Source organism: Dioscorea cayenensis, chromosome 8 (assembly GCF_009730915.1).
Source record: "Dioscorea cayenensis subsp. rotundata cultivar TDr96_F1 chromosome 8, TDr96_F1_v2_PseudoChromosome.rev07_lg8_w22 25.fasta, whole genome shotgun sequence".
NCBI lineage: Eukaryota > Viridiplantae > Streptophyta > Magnoliopsida > Dioscoreales > Dioscoreaceae > Dioscorea > Dioscorea cayenensis.
In genome coordinates, this window is record NC_052478.1 from 2,366,624 (window position 1) to 2,380,331 (window position 13,708).

Consider the following 13,708-nt stretch of genomic DNA (forward strand, 5'->3'; position numbering starts at 1 on the left):
ATTTATACTCTATAAAATTGCAGAGATCTCTCTATGGATTAAAAACAATGCAGACGGATGTGGTATAGCAAAGTCTTAGTGAATATCTTATAAAAAGAAGGGTACCAAAATGATAGTATATGTCCATGTGTGTTTTATTAAAAGTTTTACTAACGGTTTTTGTTGTGATAGCGGTATATGTGGATGATTTAAATCTTGTAGGCATTCATACGAAATTGCAATTCTGATCATCATGCTCGAGAAAAAGAATTTGAAATGAAAGATGCGGGAAAAAAACCAAATTACATTTAGGTATCTGAATCGAGCACTTATCCTCGAGGAATATTTGTGCATCAATCAACCTATATAGAAAAGGTCTTTGAAGAGATTCGATATGGAGAAAAGCTTACCAGCTGAGTACACCGATGGTGCGTCAGGACTCTTGATGTTGGAAAGATCCGTTTAGATCCGCTTTGAAGAAGGAGAAATCATTTTTGGTCCAGAAACTCTATATCTTTTGTCAATTGGTGCATTAATGTACCTTTCGCAAATATCTAAGACCGGATATAGCTTTTACGATAAATCTTCTAGCGAAGATCATGACTCTGCAGACACGAAGACATTGGAAAGGAGTAAAAGATGTACTACGTTATTTCGAGGGGAACTTCTGATTTGGGCTTATTCTATCCATAAAGAATATTGATCAATCTCAGGGCTCTGACGATCTTTGGGTATCTGTCGAGTCCTCACAAAGAGCGATCTCGGTTGGATACATATTTTCTTACAATGAGTACTTGCTATCTCATGGCATTCCACAAAACAAACTCTTACAGCTACTTCGTCAAATCATGCTGAAATTCAAGCTCCCCATGAAGCAAGTTGTGAATGCCAATGGTTACGATCTATGATTGGGCATATACAAATGGATCTATGATTGGGTTAGCAGCAGTCATTTTTGCACTGAAGATCTGGAGGCATTTTCTATATGGGAAGCCTTGTGAAGTGTACACAGACCATAAGATTTTAAAGTACATCTTCACCAGAAGGAACTAAACATGAGGCAAAGGTGGTGGTTAGAGCTGATCAAGGACTATGACCTCAGTGTTCACTATCATCTAGGCAAAGCCAATGTGGTGGCTGATGCACTAAGCGGGAGGTATAATTATGGAACCGCCATGATTTGGTGAGCGAAACCACTTACGGAGGAGATGAGGAGGTTGAGTGGAGGTTGTTCCGCTAGAGTTTTGAGGTTGAGTCGGCGACATGCACATCAGAGCCGAATTTGTTATAGAGGATCAAAAGAGACTCGAGATCACGGGATCCTAAGTTGTAAGAAATGCATGCTAAACTTGACTAGAGAGTCGTCTCGGGTTCGAGTGCATGAGGGATGGTATCGATCGAGTTGGTGATCGAGTTTGCGTTCCTAATGATCTTGCTTTGAAGAAAGATATGCGGAGGCCCGTTATTCGAAGCTACGCGCTCCACCCCTGGAGGTACAAAGATGTCTGGAGGACTTAAGGAACATTTACGGTGGAACAACATGAGCGTGAGATAGCTACTTTTGTCTCCCACTGTCTTACTTGCAAGCAGGTTAAAGCGAGCATCGAGAGGCCGTGAGTTATCTCCAACCGTTCACGATATGCGGAGTGAAAGTGGGAGCACATCACGATGGATTTTGTGAGTGGTTTACCCCGTGCTCGGCGGAAACATGAGTCTGTGTGGGTGATTGTGGATCGCCTAACTAAGTCAGCACACTTTCTGGCCTTGAAACCTGGTTTGGGTTTGGAGAAGCTAGTAGAATTATACCTTGGAGAGATTGTGCAATTGCATGGCATTCCTGTGTCAATTACATCTGATCGTGATTCAAGATTTATCTCAAGATTCTGGAGGAGTCTACAGTCAGCTTTGGGTACCATATTGACTTTCAGTATAGCTTTTCATCCACAGACAGATGGTCAGTCTGAGACGACCATTCAGATTCTGGAGGACATGCTTCGGGCATGTGCCCTCGATTTCTCTGATTCGATGGGACCGCTATCTGTCTTTGGCGGAGTTTGCTTACAACAACAGTTTCCAGGCGAGAATTCAGATGTCACCGTACGAGGCTTTTTATAGGAGGAAGTGTCGATCTCTTGTGTGTTGGAGTGATGTGGGAGAACGGAAGCTGTTGGGTCCAAAGATGTTGCAGATTGCGGAAGAGAAGGTGAAACTAATCAGGGAGCGATTGAAAGGCGCTCCAAAAGCCGAGAAGAGTTATGCGAGACAAGCGTCGCTCGAGCTAGAGTTCCAGGTTGGCAATTCAGTCTTCTTGAGGATATCTCCGATAAAAGGCGTTGTGAGATTTGGAAAGTGTGGGAAGCTCAACCCGCGGTACATCGGACCTTTTGAGATTGTGGAGCGAGTTGGGTGCATTGCTTCTCGCTTAGCCTTACCACCGGATCTAGCTTAGGTCTACTGATGTCTTTCTATATCTCTGATCTTTGAGGAAGTTTACGTCGGATCCATCTCATGTCATTCGGCGTAGGCAGGTGGAGCTTGAGAAGAATGCATCTTATGAAGAAAGCAGCGGTAGATTGCGGCTTATAAAGAGCAGCTGAGAAGCGAGTGATTCCATTGATCAAGGTCATATGGAGCAACCACTTCAGTGATGATGCTAGGCGGGGGCGAGAAGCGACTTGAGGGATCGCTATCCGAGTGTTCCCCTGACTCTTGATGCGAGTTTAGAGGACTAAACTCCATTTAAAGGGGAGATTATAATGTTTGGCAATTTTTGTTCCAGCTTTGACCAGAAAACTTTGACTAGTTGGTTGAATCTTTGAGTGCCCAACATGCTTACCCCACATACTTGGCTTTATTACCGGATTTCATGGATCTGATTAAAGTTAATCATGTTTGGGTTGGCATGATTGGAGATGAATTATTGGTGAGGCAAGCTTTTCTCTTCAAAGCTTCATTCTTCTCTTCATTCTTCTTCTTCAAGGCAGACATTTGTTGAGAGTTCTGACGACCGAAAGCAACCTTCTTCGGCAACTCTTCGGCTAGTGTAGAGGTAGGTGCCTTGCCTTGTGAGTTATATTTGGTTCTTGAATCTTGGTTGTCTATCTAAAGTTTTCCTAGCCTCTTAATCAGGGAGATAATCCTTCTTGAATTTTGTGTTTGTTCTTATGTTATACCTAGTGTTAAGCTTGATCTTTGTCTTGATTAAGCTTTGTTTAATTTTAGCATGTTAAGTCTGAGATTTAATTTGAGTTGGTCTTTCATGGCATGGAGTGTAATTGTCATTTTGAGTTATTATATGTGTATGTTGTAACTTAGAGAATGATGGAACCTGCAACCTTATTATTTTTGTTTTGATTTTTATTTTTATCCCTTGATTCTGTAAGCATGCTATTTAGCAACTTGAGAGCATGTTTGATTCTTTGTTAATTTAGTTCACCTTGTATTCCTATATATCCTTGCTACTTTATTTATTTTTTTTGGCCAATGTTTTGGTTGGGTTTTTTTTAAAGTTGTTATCTTATAGGTTTATTTGTGTAAGTTTATTTGAGTGGGTATATATATATCAATGTAAGCATGCATTTCATTTTGAATCTTGAAAAGTAAATTGTGCAGGTGTTATTCTTTTAAAGCGTTCATGGGGAATTTTTGTGAGAACATTTAAATATGCTTCTTTTAATGTGCATGGTTGTTCTTTTGTCATGCTAGCTTTGAAATCTTTTAGTTGTTGAATTAGCTCGGGCTATAGTTGTAAGTTAGGTCCGGCCCAAAATTTGTAACCTAAGTTAGATTATTCTGTTTGGGTAGATCCGTAGCGGTATAATCACCAAAATAGTCCCCGTACTTTTCTCTCTCTTCCCTTTTGGTCCCTCTACTCAGAAATGCTCCCGACTAGTCCCTCTACTTTTAAAGATGTGTCCATTTAATTAAAAATGCTCCCAACCAGTCCCTCTATTTTTAAAAATGTGCCCACTTTTGGGGACTAAGTGAGCACATTTCTAAAAATAGAGGGACTGGTCAGGAGCATTTCTGAGTAGAGGGACCAAAAGGGAAGAGAGAGAAAAGTAGAGGGACCAACTAGGGTATTATACCATCCGTAGCTAGCTGTAGTTCGCGGGACTTGGTGAATCCAACTCTGTAGCTCGGAGCCAGGTAGGCTCTCGCACTGTGTAATTCCGTATTTCTGACAATAATTATTATTATTTAATTATTGCATTGTTTAATAATTTTATTTATTTATTTTATTAATGCATTATTTACTCGGTATCTCCTTTGTCTATATTTCGAATTTCTGCGGGTTTTTAGTATATCTCCAATTCTGGCTCACCCAGGTAGGAGGAGCAAGTCCTAGCCATGTGCACATGTTTTTCTGTAGTAGCGCTACTGGGACATGCGTGTCAGGTTCCATTACTGAGTCGAAGATCCGAGCTCAGTTTGTTGATATTACTGTTTTGTTCGACTTACGATCGATGATCCGACTTCGTCTGTGTTGATTTACATTATCGGTCGAGGGAGATGTACATGTCTGTTTTCTGCATGTTTTCTGTATTTTTTGATTATTTATGTATCCTGTCTGAATTATTAATTATTCTATTATTTTCTGCGATCCTACTGGGCCCTTGTGGCTCATGTACTCTGTGAATTTTCCTTTCACAGGAGAAGATCAAGCTTAGGTTCAGTGGGTTATTCTGGGGCTTCTTTTGTAGTTGTAACTTGTCAGTACCTGTTCTTTGAGGTTGTGAACCTTGTGTGCTATTTTATTCTATACGAGTGAGACTTGTATCATGTTTGTGTATTTTGACATGTGAACTACTTGTGTACTCTGTAGGGGATCTGTCATAGTCCATATCCCGTATTATCCATGTTTTACGTGACTCTATACATGGTGAAAATTATTGTTTCTATTCTGTTTGTTAGGGTTAACTCTGACTAGGTCGAATCTGAGACCTTGCACCCAGTGGGGCCCAGTTTTATTGGATGCGGTCGATCTGTCAGTGGACCCGTCTTGTTGTGCTGGGGCGTGACAATATATATGACATGGAATCTTCGGCTTCTGCAATTGACGTTTGCATGGGACGACACTGCTTCATGTCATCGTTTTTTATATTGGCTGCAACTTGTCTTGTTGGAGTTGCATTTAGCGTGGCACTGTTTCTCAAAACCAGAAAGTTTTACAGTCAGGTTATATGTGCTGGAGTACAGTCTTCTTAATTTCATCCCATGAACTCAAAACAATTTTCTTTAATTTTCTCTTTATATATTCTTTCAATATGGTGTGCAAGCACGTTCATGTATTTCATTGTCGAAACGTGTACTATATATATATATCTTGTAGGATGATCAAGGTTGTTAGACCCGGACCGGCCCGACCGGTTCAACTGGAAAAACCGGGAACCGGCTATGTGACCGGTCCGGGCATGACTTTTGAACCGGGTGTAAAAAAACCCGGTATTAATTTAATGACGCAGCCGGTTCGACCAGTGAACCGGCCGGTTTACTGACAATCCATTAGCCCGAGCCGCCCGGATAACAAGTTTTAAAAATAAATAAAAAAAAAGGTCACGGTGGGTGGAAGAGGTGCCCCGCTGCTAGAGGAGATGGAAGAGAGCAGCGGCGAGTTGCGAGGAGATGGAAGAGACGGAAGAGAGTTAGATCGCGAGGGAGAGAGGGAGATGGAAGAGACAAAAGAAAGAGCGGAAGAGAGTTAGATCAGGATCGAGAGGAGAGAGAGAGAGATTGAGTCGAAGGGGCGGCAAGTAAATGAGAAAGAGAGAGCAGGGGAGAGAGATTGTATTTTTAAATTTTGTTTTTGAATTTTGTGAGTTCCGGGATTGAAGTCTTGGGACTTGGGTTAGGGTTTTTTTTTTAATATTTTATATTTTTTTAAAAAATCTATATATTAAACTAAAATTTTGAATATTAAACTCATTATGTTTTAAATATTTTAAAAATAACAGAAAAGATATAAATTAAAATAATTATGTTTTTTAATTATTAAAATATAAGTTAAATTATGTTTTTATCATTATTAATTATTATAATATTTTTTTAATATTTTATTATTGACCCCGGTTTAACCCCGGTTCAATCCGGTTGAACCCATCGACTCTTGACCCCTAGACTCAACAGGGTCAATGCCCGGACCGGGTCTGACTTGAGGATGATGATATTTGTTTATGGCCTTTATCATGTTTGGCTTCCATTGTTGGTCGCCTTTCACATCTCAAAGCTATTGCTTTGACAATTTGACTTTATAATGTAACATCACAAAGACTGTTTGAACCTTTTTACATCATCATTCTCATCATCAAACAGTGTTGTGAAGTAGGTAATGCCTAGGATTGATTAGCGTGTGGATTATGGTAATGGTAAGGTTGTACAGGATAATTGAGTTGAAGTTGACAGCTTGAAATTTATATGATGTGAATTAAGCAGTTGATTTTTAGGATTGATTAATGTGTGGACTATGGTAAGGTTGTACAGGTTAAGTTGAGGACTTGAAGTTGAGAGCTTGAAAAATGGACCACGAGTTAATTAGCCCACTGATTGTTAAAAATCAGTGTATACTGTTTTGATGGTATTTCAGTGAAAAGTATTGTTTATTGTATTTGGATGAGTCCATATGACAGATAGTGTATCCATTTCCTTCAGAATTATATGGCAAAAGAGTTTTTTAAATCACCTATGGTACATCAACTATAATTGATCACCTTCGCATCTATTTATCCTTTAATAATATTTGTTGCTTATGTAAAAAGCAACAAGAAAAAAAAGGAAGAAGAAGAAAAAAATGAAGGGAAGCATGTTTTGTTATTGGCGTGTCTTAAAAAAATAAAAAACAATGATTCATGTAAATTCTAAATTAAAGATAACTATTAAAGCCCTATGGGCTACGATTATGTCCGGTGTTTTGATATTTTTAAAGGAATTTTTTTTATCTCATCCAAACACAAAATAAATAAATAAATAAATAAACTAGCTTTTAATCTATTCTCAAAATTAATTATTTCTAAATAATATCGAGTTTTTCAGTTATAAGTTACGATTATTGCTAAAAGTTAACATTTTTGTTTTAAATAACAATGTAAGAGAATATCATATCATATTTACATGTAAATAAATCATCTTATTTATTCATGGTTATCTACAACATTTTTAAAATAATTCAGGTATTAATAGGAAAAAAAAAACACTCTATAAGTAAATAAAATTAATGTTAAGGTTGAGAATGTAATTAAGGAAAGTGAGGGACTTTTGAGTGATTTTATTGTCAGGGGGTTATAAGTAAAAAATATGTATATAATGGGCCGTGTGGATTGAGTCCGGCCCATAAAAACCACTTCATCAGAGACACAAAACGTTCGTTTGAAGAAGGATTCATCGAGTTCTATCGAGTTTAGGGTTCCAGAGATCGCATCAAGAACCCTAGAGTTTCGAGAGCGGAGCTTGAGCAAGAAGAGCGAAGATGAAGACGACCAAGGGAGGCAAGGTCATGAATCCCACTGACGCTTACCGCAAGGAGCTTCGCAAGAAGGAGCTCAAACGGGTTAGTTTCGCTCTGCTCCCTTTCTCCTCTGTTTTTGGGCTTCTTTTGTTTCTATTGATTCTTAGGTTTTTGAACTTTGATGGTCGAATCCAGCTCTTTGAATACTTAAGTAATTCAGAACTCGAAGGGATTGCTTACATGTTGGTTTTGTTCTTGATGCGTCTTGGATGAAATCATAGCTTTTCATAAATGAAAAAAAATCCGTTCTTGAGTTATCAATGTAGGAAAACCTATAATTGTTTGTGCTCATGTTTTCTTGGAACTTTGATCACCTCATGACCGAAAACCTAAGTTTTGTTTCTTTTTTGTCAGAGAATGTAGTTAATCGGCATTAAATTTGTTGATAAGCACTTTTTTAAAAAGTAATTTTGAAATATTGAGAGTTTGCAAGAAGTGAAAAGTTCAAATCAAGAAACATGCTCTCTTATGAGAACTGCTGCACATTGCTTCATGTGTGACTTTAAACAGTAGTGATATATCCATAAGTCCTCTTGATGTGTGATTGGTATACTCCTACTGCTTCATCACCTTATTTGTTTAGCTTAAAACCATGCTGACTTTTATACTCTACATCAGGAATGGGGAGTTGAGTTGGTTTTCTGTTGCATCTTGCATGCCTGTTTCTTAGATTTAGAGAACAATTAGTATGTGAAGCTTTTTATTTTTTTGTGGTTGGGTTAAAATTCTATGTTGCTATTTGTGGTTCACTATTTTATCAGTTGTTTTGTGCTTCTTTGTGTTCTTGTTAGTTTTTAATGTATTGAATTTGATCTATTGACCAAATTTGATCAATCTCCTGGATTATTTAAGGTGTAAACTGTACTCTTGGGCTTCTTCCTTATCCTATTTTTTTCTTTAGTTTTAAACTTTATACTTATTGTTGGTGACTAATAATTCGGTGTTATTTGTATACAAACCTTAGAAAGTTAATACTAATTGGCAAAACTGGATGGGTTCCCTCTAGTTTAACCATCTATCTTGAGTTCTTTTCATGTTCTTGAATTTAGGAAATTTCATGGTTCTTATTGGAATAAATTGTGTTGTTTTGTTCTTTTAGCCATAGACATTACCTAGCATGTTATTGCTGGTTAAATAAAGATAATAACATTTCTTATTTCTAAATAAATGTTGTGACAGAACAAAAAAGAAAGAAAGAAGGTGCGGGAAGTGGGAATTCTAAAGAAAGATCCAGAGACAATTAGAGAGCAGATCCAGAAGTTGGAAATGATGAGTAAGTGATTTATTACTTAAAAACTATCATACTTGAGTATCTGATGATTTTTAGGATTATCTTAAGTTATTATCAACAATTATTGGTGGCTTCTTGGGACTTGGCTACTTTGTTATTTTCATGTTTCTGGCTGTTTCTCATTTTTGTTTGCTTATAGTGTGCCTGTGGTTTGTAATTTCTCAAATTGCCTCCCAGCGGCTATTAATATACCACCATTAATTTTTTTTTTAAATGTTCATACGTCTTTTTCAATGGGCTGAATGATGTGATATTCAATTTTCTCCTCTCAATAATTTGTGATTGTCATGGTGTATGTTAATAATTTTGCAGCCATTGGCCCCATATGCAAATTGTTACTTCTGCTTCTACCTTCCCTTCTGCCATTTTACGCAAACAATGATGAATTGACACATACCTTGCCGATAGAAAGGGCTCCATTCGGGACAATTTTGGAAGTCAATAGTCCTTGGATTGATATCTTTCTGAATTTATTGATCAGACATTCTTCTTCCAGGTTGACTTTGATTGAGAGAACTTTGGCTTGAACTGTTCAATTCATAAGATTTAAGATCCGGGACCTGCATGATGCCTGCAGTTTTACATGCTATTTAGTTATTATAACTTGGCAGCCTAGTCAATTTGCATTAAGCTACTTCACTATGAGGTTTTCATTTTAAATTTTTATCTATATACAACTTTCATATTCTTCTGGTTAATACACCAAGTAAATTGACCTCTATTTAAAAACTATTTCTGGATGGATATTTATGTTGCATATTTGTAGCATTGCATAAATGTAGAATATCTTGCCATGTAACCTTTTTGTTAAGGTTTTTAAGTTTGCTATTATTTTTATTAAAATGAACTCGTTTTAGTTCATGGAAATTTTAAATATATTCTTTCTTTTGCAGAGGCCGATGGTGCTTTGGACAAGGCAAGGAAGCATAAGAAAAGACAACTTGAGGACACCCTAAACCTTGTCTTGAAGAAAAAGAAGGTTTATTTTCCTCAATTCTGAGTTTTGCTTTATTTTAAGGTTTTTTTTTTCACTTTGTCAATTAGTAGTACCATGTTTTTTCCCCTTCTCGAAAGTGATACCTTGTCAATTTAGTATGAGAGATTTCATCTTACTGATGAAGTATTAAAAAAAAAAAACGATATTCAGAAGTATTTAGCTTTTAATGAGGCACTGTACTGTCATGTACAGGATTGATATTTCTTACTGAACAGGACTTGGGATTAATTTCCTGAACATCACTAAATCCTTAGTCATAGCCAATTTTCATTCCAAGGACAAGATACAATGGGTAATTATTATGACTATAGAAACAAAGTTTATTTTTTTTATTCCAAACTGTTTTTTCCTCTGTTCTGGTGATTGTGTCTTTCAAATTTGGGAAAACTAAAGAAATAGATTTGGTCACTTCATGCACTGAATCTTTAGATTTTGAAATGCACATATTTCTGTTTTCTTGTCTAGGTGGAAATTCCCATGTTATATTAATAACCATAGTCAGTTAATATGTGTATGAGACAAGGTTATTGCTTCCAAATATTCACCAGTATGCAACTATGCATATGTAGGTTGATGACTATCTTATGTTCATAGGAAGTGGGTGAAAAAATGAAGACGGCACATCTGTAGAATGAGAAGTGTGTTGGAAATAGATTTATCTGCTTATCTGTAAGTTGTAAAGAGATGGGTTGCATGCCAACACTATTTGTTGGCTTAAAAAAGTTAATGACCTTGATAGAAGTGGAATATGTCTTAAGATTTGGTTATCAATGCTGGAAAGGAAAGTTATTTTGAAGTCAAGGGGATTTTGAGGACCTTGTCTTGTGTTGTATCTTATTTTTATTGAACTTGATACAGAATATAGGAAGTTTTTAATTAATTACCTCATAGTCACAATAAAAATCAAACAAAGTTTACATGATGTGGAATGTCAGGAAATTTTTAATTAGTTACCTCATAGTTCACTCTCCAGTTCTTTGTTACATTTGAGTTGCTTTATGTATTTTGAAACTCATAATTCATCATTAAGCATTTTCCTTGGCATTCTTTTTTTTATTCAACAGGAGTATGAAGATAAGATGCGTGATAAAGGTGAGGCACCAGTTATGTTCAGGTGAGGTTCACGTTATAAATTGAACCCATTCTTTTGTAAGTGAGCTTTTATTTATTTATTTATTTATTTATTTTTCAGTTTTCTAATTCTTTTTGTTTTATTAATTTTGGTCACCAGCCACTTAGGCCCTCCTCGAAGACGGACTGCAGAGGAAGAGGAAAGAGCTAAACAATTAAATCCTGAGGTATACTTGTTTTAGCATCACGGTTCATCTCTTTTTCGCAAGTCACTTACGAGTTTATTGTTTGTAGGATTCTGTTTATTATCATCCAACAATGAACCCGACAGGAGCTCCCCCTCCTGGAAAGCCACCCATGTATAAATCGTCCATAGGTTACTATTTTCATGTCTTTTCTTTTTGTATTTGCTCTCCTGATACCTTTTACAGCTGCTAAATATTGTTTTCATGACTTTTTGTTTCCATGCCACAGGACCCAGAATTCCATTGTCTGCTCCCACCAGTGCTGCAGCGTCATCTTCAACTTCAGAGTCAGAAGCAGGAACTTCAGCAGTTCCGCCACCCCCACCTCCACCACCACCACCACCTTTGCCAGATTCTAGTGTTACAGGTAATGATTCTGTTGGACCATCATCTCTCCCTTTGCCACCCCCTCCACCTGCTCCTCCTAAGCCGGTAGCAGATACGAATGCATCGTTGCCCCCACCACCATTCCCACCTCCACCTCCTGGGCCACCACCCAAGGACCCAGCTCTAGGTCATACATCAAGGCCACCACCCCCACCCCCACCCCCCACCCCCATCACTTCAACGGCCGTTGCAGCCCCCTCCTCCGCCAGGCACAGGTGTGTGGCAAACAGAAGATGCAAGAAATCCTGCTTCTGAGAGCCTAAATATCAAGGACTCCGGCATGGTAAGCTTTGACTTTTTTCTTTAATGGTGTTCATTTAATTCAATTATTTCATCTAGGCATTTAGATTTTGTGGGTATCTGAACAGCAATGTAACTGTAAGGAACCTATCACTTTGGTTCGCACTGTGAGGTACTTTTTTACTTTACATATGCTAGCTGTAGGGAAGATGGTTTTGAATGTGGCATATATTCGCTAATTCATACTTAACTCCCCACTTTAGCTGACCTAGTGGGTTAGCTGGGGCTCGGTGCTCTTTCTTTCTGCATGAAGACCATGGCTGGGAATGTGTCAAGGCTGTGAACAACAATACACTTGCGTTTTCTTGAAGATCTTAAACATTAAAATGACATGCAGATCGAATGTTTGGCTAATGATGCTTTCTTTTTGTTTTCAGGTGACTGCTGTGCGTCCTCCACCACCACCACCTCCTGGTCTGCCACCAAAACCTATAAATCCGCAGGCTGATCCCATGTCCTCTGAGGCAAAGGTGATAAACGATATGTCTAAGATGACTCAAATGCTTCCCCCACCTCCCCCATTGCCAAATAGAGTTCCTTTGATCCCCTCGCAAGCTGAAATGATGATGCCTCCAGGCATTGCTCACTTCCCCCCTCCTCCTCCTCCTCCTCCTCCAGATATGAGGCCACCACTCCCAATTCCAGGGGCACTTACTCAACCTTCTCCTCCTCCACCTGGTGTGGCCCCATCATCACTTATGCCAATGCCCCCTTTCGCTGCACCACCTGGACCAGGTGCATTGATGCGACCACTATTTCCCCCTATTCTTCCTCTTCAAGAAGATGACCTGGCTGCTTTTAGACCTCCTGTGCCCCCAAAACCATCTTATGTCAAGTCGGCAGCTTCCACAGTTGTGAAAAGACCACTAGCACAGCATACACCAGAACTAACTGCTATGGTATGTCTTGATCGTTCTTCTGACTATGACATCTATGCTAAGTGTAATTTACTTTAAGCACCAAATCAGACTGTTCTTTTGTGACTGGTTTTGTTACCTTTCAATCTTGAATTCATGCACTAGAGTAGGATCATCCACTTCTTTTGTAATTTGACTGCTTTTGATATACTGAGAATAACGATCCAATCTTTTTCTTTCCTGTGTAACTCAATAGGTCCCTGCTTCTGTGCGCGTAAGGAGGGAAACAGCTCTTCCGAAGACGAAGCCTAAGCAACAGACTTCTTCAAGTATACCTGCCCCGAAGCCTTCAGCTTCAGTGGTGGCTGGGAAGGCAGAGATGGCATCTGCATCATCAGCACCGAAGTCTCAGAGCATTGATGATTCATATATGGCTTTCTTGGAGGACATGAAAACACTAGGTGCTCTTGATGGTTGAACTGCTCAAGAGTTGTCATCATCAAATGGAGGCCTCCATTGGCCTTGTTGCTGGGAGCAAAATGTACATGCACTTGTTATATTTGCTGAGAGCCGCTAGCATTCATTTGGTGCCTGTTTGATTCTTAAATCACAAATTTACTCTTGACCAGTTTACTGACAAAAACAAACAATTGGTTTTTAAGTTATACTCTTAAATCCAAGCAAGCTCTCTGAATTTTACCTCTATTGTGCTGACCCAAAAAAAAAAAAAAACCCCTGCAATATTGAATTGGTTTTACTCCCTTTTTTTTTCTCTCTTTCAGGAGGCTAAATGGATAGAGAATAATATGTCTGATAGCTCTGCTCAGATTCTGCTGTTTTGTGGTAATTCTTCAACTTAACAATATTGAATGAAATCAGCACTCTTTCAAGTATATTTAGTATTAATTCTGATCATTTATTTATTCACCACCTAAAGTATCCAGTAGCAATAAACCTCTTTTGACTAAAATCATGGATTTTAATTCCATGCATCTGGAAGCAGTGATGAAGTCAAAAGCATTGAATTTATTTCAATGGGAATGTCATTGTATGAAAGCATGCAGGAAAAGACAGCATGAT

General features: G+C 38.2%; 1 protein-coding gene across 1 annotated transcript; it reads left to right on the plus strand.

The window, feature by feature from the left end:
- Positions 1-7,327: 7,327 nt before the first annotated feature.
- Positions 7,328-13,333, plus strand: LOC120266856 (protein EARLY FLOWERING 5). Its single transcript, XM_039274505.1, has 10 exons — positions 7,328-7,522; positions 8,660-8,753; positions 9,665-9,750; positions 10,833-10,882; positions 11,000-11,066; positions 11,134-11,215; positions 11,314-11,723; positions 11,811-11,849; positions 12,149-12,670; positions 12,885-13,333. Exons 1-10 carry the CDS (start codon positions 7,442-7,444, stop codon positions 13,104-13,106), a joined length of 1,653 nt encoding a protein of 550 aa, XP_039130439.1. The 5' UTR covers positions 7,328-7,441; the 3' UTR covers positions 13,107-13,333.
- Positions 13,334-13,708: the final 375 nt, after the last annotated feature.